Source organism: Heteronotia binoei, chromosome 9, assembly GCF_032191835.1.
Source record: "Heteronotia binoei isolate CCM8104 ecotype False Entrance Well chromosome 9, APGP_CSIRO_Hbin_v1, whole genome shotgun sequence".
NCBI classification, from domain to species: Eukaryota; Metazoa; Chordata; class Lepidosauria; order Squamata; family Gekkonidae; genus Heteronotia; species Heteronotia binoei.
In genome coordinates, this window is record NC_083231.1 from 108,934,281 (window position 1) to 108,952,210 (window position 17,930).

The window sequence follows — 17,930 nt, forward strand, 5'->3', positions numbered from 1 at the left end:
CTAGTTGCCCTTTTCTGGACTTTCTCCAATGCTATAATATCCTTTTTGAGGTGCGGCGACCAGAACTGCACACAGTACTCCAAATGAGACCGCACCATCGATTTATACAGGGGCATTATGATACTGGCTGATTTGTTTTCAATTCCCTTCCTAATAATTCCCAGCATGGCGTTGGCCTTTTTTATTGCAAACGCACACTGTCTTGACATTTTCAGTGAGTTATCTACCACGACCCCAAGATCTCTCTCTTGGTCAGTCTCTGCCAGTTCACACCCCATCAACTTGTATTGGTAGCTGGGATTCTTGGTCCCAATGTGCATTACTTTGCACTTGGCCACATTGAACCGCATCTGCTACGTTGACGCCCACTCACCCAGCCTCAACAGATCCCTTTGGAGTTCCTCACAATCCTCTCTGGTTCTCACCAGAGAACATTACCCACACTACATTTTTAATAATGGGAATCCTTTCAGAAACACTTGTCCAACCCAAGCCACAAAATAGGGAAGATTTACACACATCTGAATCACTTTACATATTATTGTTATTATTAATTTACTTCCCTTATACCCTGCCTCTCTCTCCAAGGAGGATTCAAAGTGGCTTACATAATTCTCCTCACAACAACCCTGAGATAATTTAGGCTGAGAGAGAGAGAGAGAGAGAGAGAGAGAGTCTGTGTGTGTGTGTGACTGGCCAAAGGTCACCCAGCAAGCTTCCAGATGATGTAGCGATGGCCACAGGAATAAACAGCTTTGAAAGGGGATTAGATTGATTCATGGAGAACAAGTTTATCAATGGCTACCAGCCACGGTGGCTGAAGAGAACCTCCACATACAGAGGCATGAAGTCTCTGAATCCCAGAGCCAGGAGGCAACATCAGGGGAAGGCCTCAGCCTCTATGCCCTGTTGTTGGTCCTGCAGAGGAACTGGTTGGCCACTGTGTGAGACAGGATGCTCGACTAGATGGACCATTGGTCTGATCCAGCAGGGTTCTTCTTTGGTTCTTATGAGGAAAACAGCCTCAGCCTGTTGTTGGCCCTCCAGAGGAACTGGTTGGCCACTGTGTGAGACAGGATGCTGGACTAGATGGACCACTGGTCTGACCCAGTGGGGCTCTTCTGATGTTCTTATGAAGGCCTCAGCCTCTATGCCCTGTTGTTGGCCCTCCAGAGGAACTGGTTGGCCACTGTGTGAGACAGGATGCTGGACTAGATGGACCACTGGTCTGACCCAGTGGGGCTCTTCTGATGTTTTATGAAGGCCTCAGCCTCTATGCCCTGTTGTTGGCCCTCCAGAGGAACTGGTTGGTCGCTGTGTGAGACAGGATGCTAGACTAGATGGATCAGGGCTCTTATGTTTTTATGAGGGAAAGGCTTCGCCCTCTATGCCCTGCTGTTGGCCCTAGAGGAACTGGTTGGCTACTGTGTGAGACAAGTTGCTGGGCTAGATGGACTCTTGGTCAGATCCAGCAGGGTTTTTCTTATGTTCTGATCTCTGGAATAAACTCCTTCCACATAATTTATTTGGAAACTGAAAATAAGAATTTGATCTGCACATGCTGCATGCAAAAGCTTGGAGAAAGGGGCTGGGAAAACAGCACAACCTTAGCCAAGCTGATTTAAACTGCTCTGTTCCATAGACAGCACCTTGGGTATTTGCGTAACATCAGCCAACGAAGGCGATCTTTAGCTTCCTCTATATTCAGCGGCGGCCTCTGCGAAAAGGTGAAGTCTTGGTCTAGTCTCATGCACAGATTTTGGAGTTTCATGAGCAGCCCTGCCTTGTCTTGTTTGCCAACAGAAACCCAATGTACTCCCCCAGGGAAGCAATCTAGGAAAAAAGAGGCCAAGATATAATTAAGGTATCACAGTGAACAAGCATGCCTGAACAAAATCGAAACTGAGTCAGGACGTTTTTAAAAAACAAAAAGCTAACGGAAGACATTTGCATTCATTCTAGTAGACTCAATGCATGCATCTTAAAACCAAGGCATACACTCAGCCTTCTAACTCTAAAATACTGACACTCAAATCCTTGGGCTGTGCTAGCAACAGCAGGCTATGCAAAGTAACTAAGCGACACCATCCTAATATGCTACTTGCTTGTTACAAGTGCACAGGAAACCAGCCTTTGATTCTGTGTATTCAGTACCGGGTCACAGGTTTTATAAAAATGGCCACAGACTCAGTTTTAACAGATAACCATTGTTAATCATTGCTGTATTGGTTTAAAAAAACAGACACACACAGGCATTTCTAAACATCTATCTGCAGATACAGCTATTCAAGGAAAAGAGCTACAGAATCAAGTTACCTAAATCATTATATGTTGTACATTGCACACCCTGCAAATTCTGCTTAGATTGGATCACCATAAGACCAAAGAAGTACAAACTGCCTTGTGTAATGATGCTCCATTCAGAATCATGATCAATCTGTGGCAACAGAATTTCACACAAAATGGTACTTTCACACATACTGAATAATGAACTTTCAATGCACTGTACAACTGGATTGTACTGTCTGAAATTGCAAAAAATCCACTTGCAAGCAATTGCTAAAGTGCACTGAAAGTTAATTCAAAGTGCATTTTGTAGTGTGGGGAAGAGTCAAAAGGTATCTTTGACTGCACTCTTTCTTCCAGTAGGGAAAGCATGGAAGCTTTTGGAAAAGTAGCCACAGAAGGGACCAGTGTTCCCTCTAAGCTGAGTTAGTGTGACCTAGCTCACAGATGTTTAGCCTCCAGTTCACACATTGGTGTCTTAGCTCAGGAAGGATGACCCCAGAGCACACTAATTTATGCAGTAGCTCACAACTTTAATGCCAGTAGCTCACAAAGTAGAATTTTTGCTCACAAGACTGCAGCTTAGAGGGAACATTGGACTGGACTAACTCATTCTACCGCTGGTTGAAGCATTATGCACACAGCAAATGGGAAACGTGTTCCCTTGACAACTTCTTGCATTGTCTTAAGGAAGCTTAGTTTCAGAACTAGAAAAATGGAAAATACACACATATATAATTGATACAAGGTGATTAGAAATACCTTTCAAAAGACTGTGGTCACGCAGAGCTTCTGCTGCCAAGACAGACTTTCCACACCCTGCCATTCCATAAACAATAACCCATCCAGAATCACTTTTTAACCGGTACAGTTTCTGCTGGATTGTTTTTGTTAGTTCTGGACGAGTGACAAAGACTACTGGTCGCTGTGGAACGCCACCTTCACAAAGGATAGTCTTAACTGAAATCCAGAAAAAAGAAATACAAAAGAGAAGACAGTTAATACAATTCTTAAATTCTTTACTTTTTGCAGTATGGATCAGACATACTAGTTCAACAGCCTCAATATCTAAACTAATGCAGTCATCTCCACATCAGATCTTTCATGTAGGCTACCATTAGAGTGAATGAGAGTGATGTTGATCCAACAGTGTGCGACTACAGTGGTCGGTCCTTTCAAGGAAAGCAAGTAGCACACTTGTCATTAATTTAATGCGGAAGGAAGAATATAGGAGGTGGACCATACGCAACACTCCATTTAAACATCCTTTTTTTAAAAGAAAGGACTAAATACTTATAGATCCAATTGCTGCGTCAAGTGAAATCATGCCTACAATTTTTCTGCCAGCTAAGGATACGCATATGGAAGTCTGCTTCTAGACGAATATGTCACTGCACACAAGCATACATTTCCAAAGTCCATTGTTGATAATTAAGTAGCTCACAAGCACGTAGCAATGGCACAGCCAGTGGTTTGCCCCATCAGATATAGAGAATGATTCCTAGCCTCCAAAAGAAAGGCAAAACAGATGGCTATTAGTATCAAAAGGAAGAAACTGAGACCGTCCTTAATGTAATTCTACAAGACAATCAGTATGTTCCAGCTCTGAACTGAAATATGAATTCAGCTCTGTAAGAATAATCACATTTCTAAGGAGGACCCCAACTTGTGATTCCTTTAATCTGCTAAAAAACATTTCCATGATTTTGCATACTAAATCGCTGCCCACTTTCTCTATATTTACGACTGCTTACCACTCCATCCTATTGTCTGAAGAAGTGCGCTTCTAGCACATGAGAGCTGACATTCTGAATAAAACCTTGTTGGTCTTAAAGGTGAAACTTGACTCCTGCTTTGTTCTACTGCTTCAGACCAACACAGCTGCTCACCTGGATCTAGCCACATTTCTAAGGGTTATAGTACAAGCAGAACACACCCAATAGCATTTCAGTTTCCCTTCACACTTATGTGTGCACTTTGATATCCTAAATTCAATATACATTTTGGCTTAGCTCCTAAACAGTGCAGAGTCAGAAGGCAAATTCATAAAATCATCGAATTATAGAGTTGAAAGGGACCCTCCAGGGTCACCTAGTCCAACCCCCTGAACAATGCAGGAAATCCACAAATCCCTCCCCCTAAGTTCACAGGATCTGCATTGCTGTCAGATGGCCATCTAGCCTCTGTTTAAAAACCTCCAAGGAAGGAGAGCCCACCACCTCCTGAGGAAGCCTGTTCCACTGAGGAACAGCTCTAAACTCACAAATCCCTCCCCCTAAATTCACAGGATCCTCATTGCTGTCAGATGGCCATCTAGCCTCTGTTTAAAAACCTCCAAGGAAGGAGAGCCCACCACCTCACAAGGAAGCCTGTTCCACCAAGGAACCTCTTTAGCTGTCAGGAAGTTCTTCCTAATGTTGAGCTGGAAACCTTTCTGATCTAATTTCAATCTGTTGGTTCTGGTCCGACCTTTTGGGGCAACAGAAAACAATTCCTCAACTCTCTACTCCCACTATTTTCTTTGTTCCCAAAACAACACTGTTTCAGTTAACATTTAACTGAGATGCTGACCTCCATTACCAAGATGTTAGATCGAGCGGGTGCTTAAGATCATTGAATGAGATCTTAATCTGTACTGAAACTAGCACCAAATTGTTCTTAAACTGTTTTAATGTTTTTTAATGTAAATGTTTTATTGTATGCCATATGTTGTGAGCCGCCCTGAGTCTGCTTCGGGGTATGGGCAGGATGTAAATCCAAATAAATAAATAAATAAACTGTGGTTCTGGGGGTCAGTGGACCCTCCTAAAACAGTGTGGGTAAGCATAAAAAAAAATCACATCTCCTCTAACGCCAACTAACATAACAGTTTGGATCCAAGCCCGAATCACAATGAAATGAAGACTCTACAGTGATTTTTTCCCCCTGAAAGGCTTCTTCAAAAAAGGACAATTTAAACTATTATTTCAAACAAAAGTTTATGTCTATTAAATTCTTATACATAACAACTTGCCCGACTGACCATAGGAGGTTACTCCATCCACTGAATTCTTTCCATTCTGAGGTGAAATAATAGGGATGCCGTCTTGGAGAAGGGAAGCGAGATCCTTGTAACCCTCATGGAGCAGAGCATTATAAAAGGATATGTATGCATGATTATCTTTGGTGAGAATTATCTTTACAAGCATAGCTGCTCGTTCTCTCTGAGTAGTCTAATGGAAGAAAAAGGACACCATCATACATTTGGTACAATCCACCAAACGTTCAGCACTTTTAACTTCTATGATTTCAGTGGAAGAGATAAATACGGAGTATAACATTTCCCACTTAAATCGAAGAGATTCTAATGTGCTTACACTGTTGATATACACTGCCCAGAGCTCAGTGGCAGTCGAGAGAGGGCAGTTAATGAATTGAATAAATAATAATAAAGAACCAGAGGAACTTTCAGAAATCCACATATAATCCTTCCCCGTTTTACCCCTGCTAAACTCAGCTGAGTACTGAACTCTTTCTCGCAATAACAACCGTTAGCATAAATGTTGCACCAGTCCCACCTTCTGAGAAGCAGATATTCGATTTATATCCTGCCCTCAACTCCAAATCTCAGAGAGGCTCACAATCTCCTTTATCTTCCTCCCCCACAACAGACACCCTGTGAGGTAGGTGGGGCTGAGAGAGCTCTTACGGTAGCTACCCTTTCAAGGACAACCTCTGCCTGGCTGATCCAAGGCCATTCCAGCAGGTGCAAGTGAAGGAGTGGGGAATCAAGCCCAGTTCTCCCAGTTCTCTCCCAAGCCCAGTTCTCTCCCAGTTCTCCCAGTTCTCTCCTCACACTTAACCACTACACCAAACTGGCTCATGTCACTGATACACAAATACTAATGCTGGATTTTAAGAATGTACATGAAGCCTGCTGAATCAGACTGGCAGTCCATCTAGTCCAGCAAACTGTTTCACACAATGGCCAACCAGTTCTTCTGGAGGGCCAACATAAGAATGTAGAGGCTGAGGCCTTTATAAAAACTGCTGGATCAGACCAGTGGTCCACCTAGTCCAGCATCCTGTCTCACACAGAGGCTAGTCAGCTCATCTGGAGGGCTCAATAAACAGGGTATAGAGGTAAAGGCTCCCACCCTGACGCTACCTCCCATAATTGGTATTCAGAGGTTTGCTGCCTCCATAGATGAAACCTCCCTTTTTTCACCATGACCAGTACTCACTGATGAATCTCTCTGCTCCATGAATCCGTCTAACCTCCTTTTAAAGTCACTTATGTTAGTGGCCATCACTACCTCAACCAGCAGTGAGTTCCACAGTTTAATTACTCATTGAATAAAAAAGCATTTCCTTTTCTCTGTCCTGAACCTATTTCCCAGCACCTTCACTAGGTGACCCTGAGTTCTAGTATGGGAAAGGAAGAAAAAGCTCTACTGACTTTCTTTAACCCACGTATAATTTTATAAATATTATGTCTCACCTTTCGTTTTTTTTGTTTGAGAATGGAAAGTCCTGGATTTTCCAGCCTTTCCTCATGGAAAAACTGCTCCAACCCCTTAATCATCTCGGTTGCCCTTCTTTGTACTTTCCCCGGCTCCACATCTTGACTTCCTATTCCTGTGGCTGCAGTTGTAAAACCCCCAAAGTCCTGATAAACAGGAATTTCTTTTTTTTTTTAATGCACATCACTCACCTGCGCTTTCACGTTCTCCTCATCTTGCAATGTCAATGCCTCATCCGAAATCATATGATCCATTATGTAAGAAGTTTTGATATCTCTTTCCAAGGATTTGGAGTTCTGAAGTAGATAACTTCGAGCGTTCAAGTCCATTTTTATTCCTGTTTACTTCTTTCTTGCTAAATGGAAACATGAGCTAGCCAAAACACAGAAAACGTCAAAGTATGCATCACCACACATTACATTCAGGAAACCACCCCCCCCCACACACAAAAACAGAACAGAAAACAAAGTCAAAAGGGATTTTTACATTAGAACGGGGTACCCAACCTTGACCCTATGGTCACCTTTGAAATTCTGACACATGGTAGTGGGTGCAACCATAAAATGGCTGCTGTAGGAAGACAGTCCACACGCACACCTAGAAGAAGTCAAAGGGCAGGGGAAAGAGATTTTTATTATCTAACCAATACACTCAGAAAGGGAAGTGAGAAGAGTCACTTGTGTGTTGCGGGCGGGGGGGGGTGGGGGAGAGCTGCTGCTGAAGCAACTGTTATTTTAATCTGTACAGCCAATCAGCTCTCAAGTGGCTAAGCACAACCTGTGCAGGGCAAAAGTGTCACCTGGCTCTACCCACTTTCTAAAAACACTAAAGAGGGTACCAGTTAAGGTGATGGTAGGAATTCATGGGCCTCTGCTTTAGATGATGCTGTGGACTTTTATCAGATGGACAGCACTTACCAGTATTTCTACTTGCAACTGATTCTGGAACCATCAGTATAAAAACAGGCAGTGAAATTAGGGTTCTCCAATGCTTATAATGCACAGTTCCAGGCAGGTTACCAAATGTAACACAGTAAAGACAATGTGTGACATCTTTTAGTAGCTTTGGCTCTGGAAAAAAGAAAACCCGAACTAGATTTAAATAAAATTACTAACACGAATTGATTTCCATCAGTTTCCATATTTGATATAGACATGAACTGACCATTTTTTCCACAATAACTGAATAAGCTTCTAAATTCAGCTCATTGGCTGATTATCTACTATAATGTTAAGTTGGAGAATGTTTGTTAAGTTGGAGAAAAGTTCAAATCTTTTGGATACTCAAATTAACTAGACAATTTACATTGCTCAAGTGCCACATTTACATTAGAAATAGCAAAACGAAAGTAAACATCCATTACTATACGCACTGAAGGGGTTCCATTCGCAGTGCTAAAATGTATGCTATTTATATCATTTACTTTATTTATCAAGCTGGAAAAAGGAAAACCCAACATGAGATGGTTTGACCCAATCAAAGAAGCCACGGTCCTCAGTTTGCAAGACCCTGAGTGAGGTTATTAGCAACAGGACCTTTTGGTGGTGATTAATTCATATGATCGTCATGAGTTGGCAGCACTTACAGCACCAAGGCAGGGTGAGTTTTGACACAAGCTCAGAAGATATTCACTGTTTCTTTCCAATTAAACAAGATATACTAAAGAGAAACAACACAAGGAAGGTATACCAGAATAACAGAGGTTATTCCATGCTAAATGTATAAAACTGAAAGAATATTTAAGGAACCAAAAAGGATATCATCAGCAAGATGAAAAAAAGTAGAAACTAACAGATTTCATGATTTGGAAACTCAACTACACACTATTGAAATCAAGCTTAAAATAAGTATAGCCACAGTAGAGGAACTGAAGTAATACTAAGATTGTTAACAAGACAGAAAAACTAGAAAATGTCCTTTAGAATCCCAAAGCGAGACTTAATGATCATACTGAAACAACGATAACAGGTTAAGGAAGTCTGATTCACAAATACGATCATTAAAAGAAATCTTACAGACCATTTTACTGGCTGTCTGGGTTTAGAGTTCAATAGGGAAGTTAAAATAGTGTCAGCTTTCAGAATTATCAGCAGAGTGGCTCAAAGAAGAAATTTAGCTAGGGATATTCTTGTCAGATTTAACACTATTGATATCAGCAATGAGATCTCTGAAACATTTAGGACTGATCCAGAGCTTAAAATGGACAAAATTTATAATCCTAGTACACTGTTTGTTGAATGTTCCATCCTACTGATTATATTAACTCACTCTGCGTAATCCACATTGAGTCCCAATGAGAAATATGTTGAGTTTGGGCCACTGTACACCTGTGAGCAACAGATGAGTCTCCCAAGTGTAAGGCCTAGTGATACCTGCTAACCATAAAGTGCAATTGCTTACAGCAGGGGTTGCCAACGGTAGCTCTCCAGATGTTTTTGCCTACAACTCCCATCAGCCCCAGCCAGCATGGCCAATGGCAGGGGCTGATGGGAGTTGTAGGCAAAAACATCTGGAGAGCTACCGTTGGCCACCCCGGCTTAAAGTCATCAAGTTCTCAGCTGTGGCACATTACCAAAAGAAATTCCAAACTTGCTAAGACTTTATGCGCTGTCCAAAAGCAGATCTATTTACAACAGCAGTTGCAAATACTTTTTTACTAATACCAGATGTTGAATCCCCTAATCTGGTCAAACACAGGGGGAAAAGAGATATGGCATGGAGCCCAAAGAGGTATTTAAGAGATTTATATACCCTGTCTTCTACCTGATAGAGTTAAGAACCGATCCTTCCCAGAACTACAAACCCCACTGCAGGATACAACTGTGGAGAGCACAACTACCAAGCAATGCACTTACTCCAAAGTAATCTTTACACGATCTTAAACAGGAGTGCAACGGTTCTTTAAACACCAGCAAAATCCATCCCAGCCTAAATTACTATATTTCGTAAGCAAACCACTGCCCACCAGCTATATGTAGCACTGCCCACTGTAACCCCATTTCATTGTCTGACGAAGTGTGTTCGCCCACGAAAGCTTACATTCTGAACAAAACTTTGTTGGTCTTAAAAGTGCTCCTGGACTCCAACTTTGTAAGTTTCCCTGAGTCAACGCTCACTTCCTCAAACGCAAGCATGCGTCAACAAACATAGCCTGACAAAGCTCAAAGCAAAACGGTTTCAGAAGGCTAGACGTTGGCCTGCAGGAGGACAGTTTTAGGGTTGGCAGATTCTCTCCCCCTCCCCATCCCACCCCCGGCCACTGGTGAGAGTGAGGGGGTAGAGTTGCCAGATCCAGGGTGAGAAACGCCTGGAGATGGAGCCTGGGGAAACCAGAGACTTCAGTTGGGGCACGATGGCATAAAGCCCATCCTCCAAACCATCCCTTTTCTCCAGTAGCCTCGAGATGAGCTGTAATTCCAGGGGATAATCCCCAGGAGGATGACATCTATACATCCAGCAGCCCTATAGAGCCCAACAAGGTTTTCCAGGGTAGTTTCAGACCCGAGCAAAGTCAAGAAGCAAAATCATATTTGCATTGAGCAAACGACAACACCGCAAGCGGACCGTACCACCCCCCTTCCCTATTGCTATGCAGAACGCATGCAAGCTTGCCTTCCTGCAAGCATCTCCTCCCCACCGCAGACCCCCCCCCCGCTCCCTGCACCAGTTCGCCACACTCTCTACAAGCCCCCTCCCCACAAAGGCCTCCTTGCAAGCCCAGGCAGGGTTCCCAAGAGGGGTTACCTCAGGAAGGAGGGGACGGGGAGGGGGGAGAATGCAAATCCCACCAGGCAATTCTGCCCCCACCGCATTTCCTCTCCCCACGAAGGGAGACAGTCCTGGAGAGAAAGGAACCAGCCGTCCGCTTCCTCCTGCACTCGGGGAGAGGCGGGCTCGGGAGGGAGGGAAGGAGGAGGAGGAGCCCAGGGTCTGTCTCCAACGCGGCGCCCGATAAGGCAGGCAAGTCAAAACAAGCCTAGAAAGGGCCTCGGCGGGGACAAAGCGCGCGTGCTCCTGGCAGGCTGGCGAGGAGGGACGCGCGCTCGTGCGGCATAGAAGGGGAAAGGCTCGTGCCCGGGAAGGAAGGAGGCAGGCAGGCAGTCGTCCACAGTATTCCAATGCATTTCTCGTTTAGACTAGTGTATCAGAAGAATCCTCTGATGATGATATGCAGCTGACACTACTCTAATGGCAGACAGTGAGGAGGACCTAAAGGACCTCTTGTTGAGGGTGAAAGAGGAGAGCGCAAAAGTAGGCTTGAAACTCAACATCAACAAAAACAACTAAGATCATGGCATCCGGCCCCATCACACCTTGGCAAATAGAAGGGGAAGACAAAGGAGACCAGATAGATGTTGTTTACCTTGACTTCCAGAAAGCTTTTGATGAAGTTCCTCATCAAAGGCTCCTTAGAAAGCTTGAGAGTCATAGAGTAAAAGGACAGGTCCTCTTGTGGATCAAAAACTGGCTGAGTAATAGGAAGCAGAGAGTGAGTATAAATGGGCAGTCTTCGCAGTGGAGGACGGTAAGCAGTGGGGTGCCGCAGGGCTCGGTACTGGGTCCCATGCTCTTTAACTTCATAAATGATTTAGAGTTGGGAGTGAGCAGTGAAGTGGCCAGGTTTGCGGATGACACTAAATTGTTCAGGGTGGTGAGAACCAGAGAGGATTGTGAGGAACTCCAAAGGGATCTGTTGAGGCTGGGTGAGTGGGCGTCAACGTAGCAGATGTGGTTCAATGTGGCCAAGTGCAAAGTAATGCACTTTGGGGCCAAGAATCCCAGCTACAAATACAGAGACTGACCAAGAGAGAGATCTTGGGGTCGTGGTAGATAACTCACTGAAAATGTCAAGACAGTGTGCGTTTGCAATAAAAAAGGCCAACGCCATGCTGGGAATTATTAGGAAGGGAATTGAAAACAAATCAGCCAGCATCATAATGCCCCTGTATAAATCGATGGTGCGGTCTCATTTGGAGTACTGTGTGCAGTTCTGGTCGCCGCACCTCAAAAAGGATATTATAGCATTGGAGAAAGTCCAGAAAAGGGCAACTAGAACGATTAAACGGCTGGAACACTTTCCCTATGAAGAAAAGTTGAAACACTTGGGACTCTAGCGTGGAGAAACGTCGACTGCGGGGTGACATGATAGAGGTTTACAAGATTATGCATGGGATGGAGAAATACACAATACAAGAACTCATGGGCATTCGATGAAATTGCTGAGCAGTCGGGTTAAAACGGATAAAAGGAAGTACTTCACCCAAAGGGTGATTAACATGTGGAATTCACTGCCACAGGAGGTGGTGGTGGCCACAAGCATAGCCACCTTCAAGAAGGGTTTAGATAAAAATATGGAGCAGAGGTCCATCAGTGGCTATTAGCCAGTGTGTGTGTGTGTGTGTGTGTGTGTGTGTGTATATATATATATATATATATATATTTGCCACTGTGTGACACAGAGTGTTGGACTGGATGGGCCATTGGCCTGATCCAACATGGCTTCTCTTATGTTCTTATGACATGGAAGTAGTGACAGACTTCACATTTCTGGGATCCAAGATCACTGCAGATGGTGACTGTAGCCATGAAATTAAAAGACCTTTGCTCCTTGGGAGGGCAGTTATGGTGAACCTAGGCAGTATAATAAAAAGTAGAGACATCAGTCTGCCAACAAAAGTCCGTGTAGTCAAAGCGATGGTATCCCCAGTAGCAATGTATGGCTGTGAGAGCTGGACCAGAAGGAAGGCTGAGCGCAGAATAGATGCTTTTGAGATGTGGTGCTGGAAAAAACTCTTGAGAGTCCCTTGGACTGCAAGAAGATCAAATCAGTCAGTCCTAAGGGAAATCAACCCAGACTGTTCCCCAGAAGGTCAGTTGCTGAAGCTAAAGCTTTGGCCACCAAATGAGAACCATGGAGAAGATTGTGATGCTAGGAAAGACAGAAGGCAAAAGAAGAATGGGACGGCAAAAGATGAGATGGCTAGACAGTGTTACTGATGTAACAAACACGAATTTGAGCAGACTTCGAAGGATGGTGGAAGACAGGAGGGCCTGGCGTGACTTTGTCCATGGGGTCGCAAAGAGTCGGACTCGACTGTGTGACTGAACAACAAAAATCAGAATGTTTTTTGTACTGACATAAAATAAGGGATATTGGCTGTTTATTTCATTACATATACTAAACCCATCTTCCACTATATTCTAATGTATTCTTTTTTTCTAATGCCCTCTTTTTAACCCAGAGCTAACATTCCAACATTAGATAGATCCAAGTGGACAGCCGTGTTGGTCTGAAGCAATAGAACAAAGCAGTAGACAAGCGGCACCTTTAAGACGAACTAAGTTTCATGGGGTCGCAAAGAGTCGGACTCGACTGTGCAGCTGAACAACAAAAAAGTTTTATTCAGAATGTAAGCCTTCGTATGCTCTAAGCAGATCTGCTTTGTCTGATGAAGTCTGCTTAGAGCATACGAAAGCTTGCATTCTGAATAAAATTTAGTTGGTCTTAAAGGTGCAACTTGTCTACTGCTTTATTCCAACATTAGAGCCCCGTGGTGCAGAGTGGTAAAGCTGCAGTACTGCAGTCCAAAAAAAGCAACGTCACCCCAGAGTCAGAAATGACTGGTGTTTGCACAGGGGACCACCCTTTACCTTTTTAACATTCCAACAGACTCTTATTTATTGCAGGTCACAGGATACCTGGCGACGCGGACATCAATCTGCTATTCTGACATATATTGCCTTGTTTTTTGTTGTTTTAGCTCAGTCAACCCAGGCTGGCAATCACCAGACTCTAACTTTTGATTCTTTTAATCTGCCTAAAAACATTGCCATGATTTTGCATACTAATTCACTGCCCACTTTCTCTATATTTAGGACTGCTTGCCATTCCATCCTATGGTCTGATGAAGTATGCTTCTAGCACACGAAACCTTACATTCTGAATAAAACTTGGTTGGTCTCAAAAGGTGCTACCGGACTCCTGCTTTAATCATCTTAGTGCTCGGGCAAGCACCTGACATAAAGCAATAGTCACCTCATCCACACACACACACCCAGCACAGGAAGCTGAAGAGAAAGTTGGAAAGGAGGGAATGTATATTAAATGTATGTGTTCCTTTGCATGAGGCTGAGGATGCCCCTGGAGAGCCAGTTTGGTGCAGTGGTTAAGTGTGCGGACTCTTATCTGGGAGAACCAGGTTTGATTCCCCACTCCTCCACTTGCACCTGCTGGCATGGCCTTGGGTCAGCCATAGCTCTGGCAGAGGTTGTCCTTGAAAGGGCAGCTGCTGTGAGAGCCCTCTCCAGCCCCACCCACCTCACAGGGTGTCTGTTGTGGGGGAGGAAGATGAAGGAGATTGTGAGCTGCTCTGAGACTCTTTGGAGTGGAGGGCAGGATATAAATCCAATATCTTCATCTACCTCACAGGGTGTCTGTTGTGGGGGGGGAAGGAAGGTAAAGGAGATTGTGAGCCGCTCTGAGACTCTTCGAAGTGGAGGGCGGGATATAAATCCAATATCTTCATCTACCTCACAGGGTGTCTGTTGTGCGGGAGGAAGGTAAAGGAGATTGTGAGCCGCTCTGAGACTCTTAGGAGTGGAGGGCGGGAAAAAATCAAATATCTTCATCTACCTCACAGGGTGTCTGTTGTGGGGGAGGAAGGTAAAGGAGATTGTGAGCCACTCTGAGACTCTTCGGAGTGGAGGGCGGGATATAAATCCATTATCTTCATCTACCTCACAGGGTGTCTGTTGTGGGGGAGGAAGGTAAAGGAGATTGTGAGCCGCTCTGAGACTCTTCGGAGTGGAGGGCGGGATATAAATCCATTATCTTCATCTACCTCACAGGGTGTCTGTTGTGGGGGAGGAAGGTAAAGGAGATTGTGAGCCGCTCTGAGACTCTTAGGAGTGGAGGGCGGGATATAAATCCAATATCTTCATCTACCTCACAGGGTGTCTGTTGTGGGGGAGGAAGATAAAGGAGATTGTGAGCCACTCTGAGACTCTTCGGAGTGGAGGGCGGGATATAAATCCAATATCTTCATCTACCTCACAGGGTGTCTGTTGTGGGGGAGGAAGGTAAAGGAGATTGTGAGCCGCTCTGAGACTCTTAGGAGTGGAGGGCGGGATATAAATCCAATATCTTCATCTACCTCACAGGGTGTCTGTTGTGGGGGAGGAAGGTAAAGGAGATTGTGAGCTGCTCTGAGACTCTTCGGAGTGGAGGGCGGGATATAAATCCAATATCTTCTTCTTTTTCTTCTAAAAAACAAAGCAGAGAGCGGCTATTCATGGGATTTAAGGCGAGCCGCTCAGTTCTGATTTGATTTGACAGGGCTTGTGTGTTCATGTTACTAGGCAGACTAACGAGGAGGGGCTACGACTACCCATTTGCAATCTCGGTGGAAATAGCACTGAAAATACAGCAAGGGTGGATGCAGGCGAGGAGTGGCAGCTGTCTGGGTCCGAAGTAGTAGAGCAAATAGATCCAGGTGGGCAGCCATATTGGTCTGAAGCAACAGAACAAAAGTTGGGAGTCCTATAGCACCGTTAAGGCCAACAGAGTTTTATTCAGAATGTAAGCACACAAAAACTTACATTCTGAATACAACTTCGTTGGTCTTAAAGGTGCTACTGGACTCCTGCTTTGTTCTATTCAGACCAACATGGCTGCCCACCTGAGTCTGAATAAATCTTTGTTGGTCTTAAAGATGCTACTGGACTCTGAGCAAAGTTTTATTCCAAGTTATCTTAACACATGATCATGGTTGCATGCTAATAAGCTGGTCAGCCTCTGGTTGTTATACGTTTAAACTGTTACCACACATTTCAGTAGGGTTGCCAATCCCCAGGTGGGGGCAGGGGATCCCCCGGTTTGGAGACCCTCCCCCCGCTTCAGGGTCATCAGAAAGTGGGGGGAGGGGAGGGAAATGTCTGCTAGGAACTCTGTTATCCCCTATGGAGATTTATTCCCATAGAAAATCATGGACAATTGATCCGCGGGTATCTGGGGGGGGGCTGCTTTTTGGAGTAGAAGCGCCAATTTTTTAGTATAACATCTAGTGCCTCTCCCCAAAATACCCCCCAAGTTTCAAAAAGATTGGACGAGGGGGTCCAATTCTATGAGCCCCAAAAGAAGGTGCCCCTATCCTTCATTATTTCCTATGGAAGGTGTGCAGTCCCTTTAAATGTGATGGCCAGAACTCCCTTTGGAGTTCAATTATGCTTGTCACAGCCTTGATCTTGGCTCCACCCCTAATGTATCCTGGCTCCACCCCCAAAGTCTCCTGGCTCCACCCCCAAAGTACCCAGATATTTCTTGAATTGGACTTGGCAACCCTACATTTCAGTGTTTCTGAGGAAGTGTGCATACATACGAAAGCTCATACCTTGAATAAAATTTTGTTTGGTCTTAAAGGTGCCACTGGACTCAAACTTTGTAGTAACTGCAAGTGTGTAAGAGTTAGTTTAGGCTAGCCTAATCTCATCAGATCTTGGAAGTTAAGTAGGCTTGACCCCTGGCAATATTTAGAGCTACCATATTTTGGAAAGAAAAAAAAAAAGGACACATTTCCCAACTGACTACTTCAAACAAGCGATCACTATGACAAGTCTCATTTTTAATACCCCTACTATTTTAGCTGTGATAATTGCTACTAACAAGGAACATTCCTAACCTTCCAACCCAGAAAGAGCACATTTTCATCAGTTTTTTTTTTAAAGTCCAAAAGAGGACAGATGCCCAAAAAAGAGAACATGACCTCTAAAAAGAGGACTCTTCCCACAACAGACACCCTGTGAGGTAGGTGCAGCTGAGAGAGCTCTGAGAGAACTGCCCTTGAGAGAACAGTTCTGAGAGAACTATGACTGACTCAAGGTCATCCAAGCAGCTGCATATGGCGAAAGGGGGAATCAAACCCAGTTCTCCAGATTAGAGTCTGCTACTCTTAGCCACTACACAAAATTGGCTCTCGTCATAGGTAGACTCTATGACATTTTGGCTCCACACGTTCCCTGCCTTTTGATATCCCTTGGGAAAAAATAGTTCTAACTAAATTGTTTCAGCACTCCAAAAAATGGATACTTTCACTCCTACAAAAAAACCCCAGGGTAATGCAACATCTTTGACTAGTCAGCAGCAGTTGAAAATAAATAACCCTGCACCAACGTGAGACTCTTATTTCCCTAATCAAATTGTGATATTTTGAACAGAAACGTGCTTAGCTTTAGTTTTCTGTACAGAGAATACCATTTTTAGCTATGAAGGATATCTGACCAAACAGAAATGCTGTTTAGGTAGATGGGCATTAGCAAAAAAACTTCACAATGGTGGCTATTAAGGATGAATACTGCCAAAGGTGTGGTCCTGTTCTTTTGACTGTCCTATTTTGATATATCAGTATTAACATTAGCAAAACTAGGTTTTTATTGAGTCATTTCTGAAGATTCTTACAGAAGTAACCTGCAAAATTGTCTTAAAATTTAATAAAAATTGGAAAATACAAAAATAGTGTCATTACAATATCAATGCAAAGTAAATATTCAACATGAAAACACATTAAAACAGAAAATTACGTACAAGTATAAATATATAAAGTTCAGCAAGTTTAGCTTCAGTTTTTGAAGAGGTTCTCTGTATCATTACGTGACTTGGGCTTCTTTATCTAGTGGTGGGTAGTCTTCGATATCAGCATTGAACAGTTCTACAAGGGGAGAAGAAAGTAGGGTAGGTCGTTCAAAGGTAGTTCAAAGCTAAGCAGTGTCGGACTTGGCAGGTATTTGGAAGGGCAACCTCCAAGGAATACCAGGGCTGCAACAGGCAGTGACAAATCACCTCTGAAATGTTTCTTGCCTTAAAAACAAGTCTAACTCGCCACCTAGGCGTGCATAATACAAAAGAGCTAGAACTTCTAGCTGCCAGACAATTTTCAGATCTCCTGGTCATATTGTGAACAACTATGAAGCTAATTTTAAAAATGTGAGGGAAAGAAAAGTGAGAAAATGGAAGAAAACTGGTTCAAGAGCACGGTGAAAAGCGCCTCAATGATCCCTAGACTTTTGGCCAAGGCAGGAAAAGCACTGCCTGAGAGGAAGGAAGACACCTCCCACAGTGATTACAGGAAGCTGTGTTTTGTCCCCACC

At 43.9% G+C, this 17,930-nt stretch overlaps 2 protein-coding genes across 3 annotated transcripts in view; both read right to left on the minus strand.

Annotated features, from left to right (window-relative positions):
* APAF1 (apoptotic peptidase activating factor 1) overlaps positions 1–10,629 on the minus strand; it is a 54,715-nt gene extending 44,086 nt beyond the window's left edge. The window contains exons 1-6 of the mRNA XM_060247153.1: positions 10,533–10,629; positions 7,706–7,858; positions 6,980–7,160; positions 5,309–5,498; positions 3,049–3,246; positions 1,650–1,833 (exon numbers count right to left, since the gene is read on the minus strand). Coding sequence (XP_060103136.1) covers positions 1,650–1,833; positions 3,049–3,246; positions 5,309–5,498; positions 6,980–7,117 — 710 coding nt within the window. The 5' untranslated portion in view covers positions 7,118–7,160; positions 7,706–7,858; positions 10,533–10,629. The remainder of the gene's footprint in view (positions 1–1,649; positions 1,834–3,048; positions 3,247–5,308; positions 5,499–6,979; positions 7,161–7,705; positions 7,859–10,532) is intronic.
* Positions 10,630–17,194: 6,565 nt separating this feature from the next.
* Positions 17,195–17,930, minus strand: part of TMEM237 (transmembrane protein 237) — a 32,788-nt gene continuing 32,052 nt past the window's right edge. For both annotated transcript variants that reach the window (XM_060247465.1, XM_060247466.1), the window contains one exon: positions 17,195–17,491. In XM_060247465.1, the coding sequence (XP_060103448.1) occupies positions 17,430–17,491 (62 nt within the window). In that variant the 3' untranslated portion in view covers positions 17,195–17,429. The remainder of the gene's footprint in view (positions 17,492–17,930) is intronic.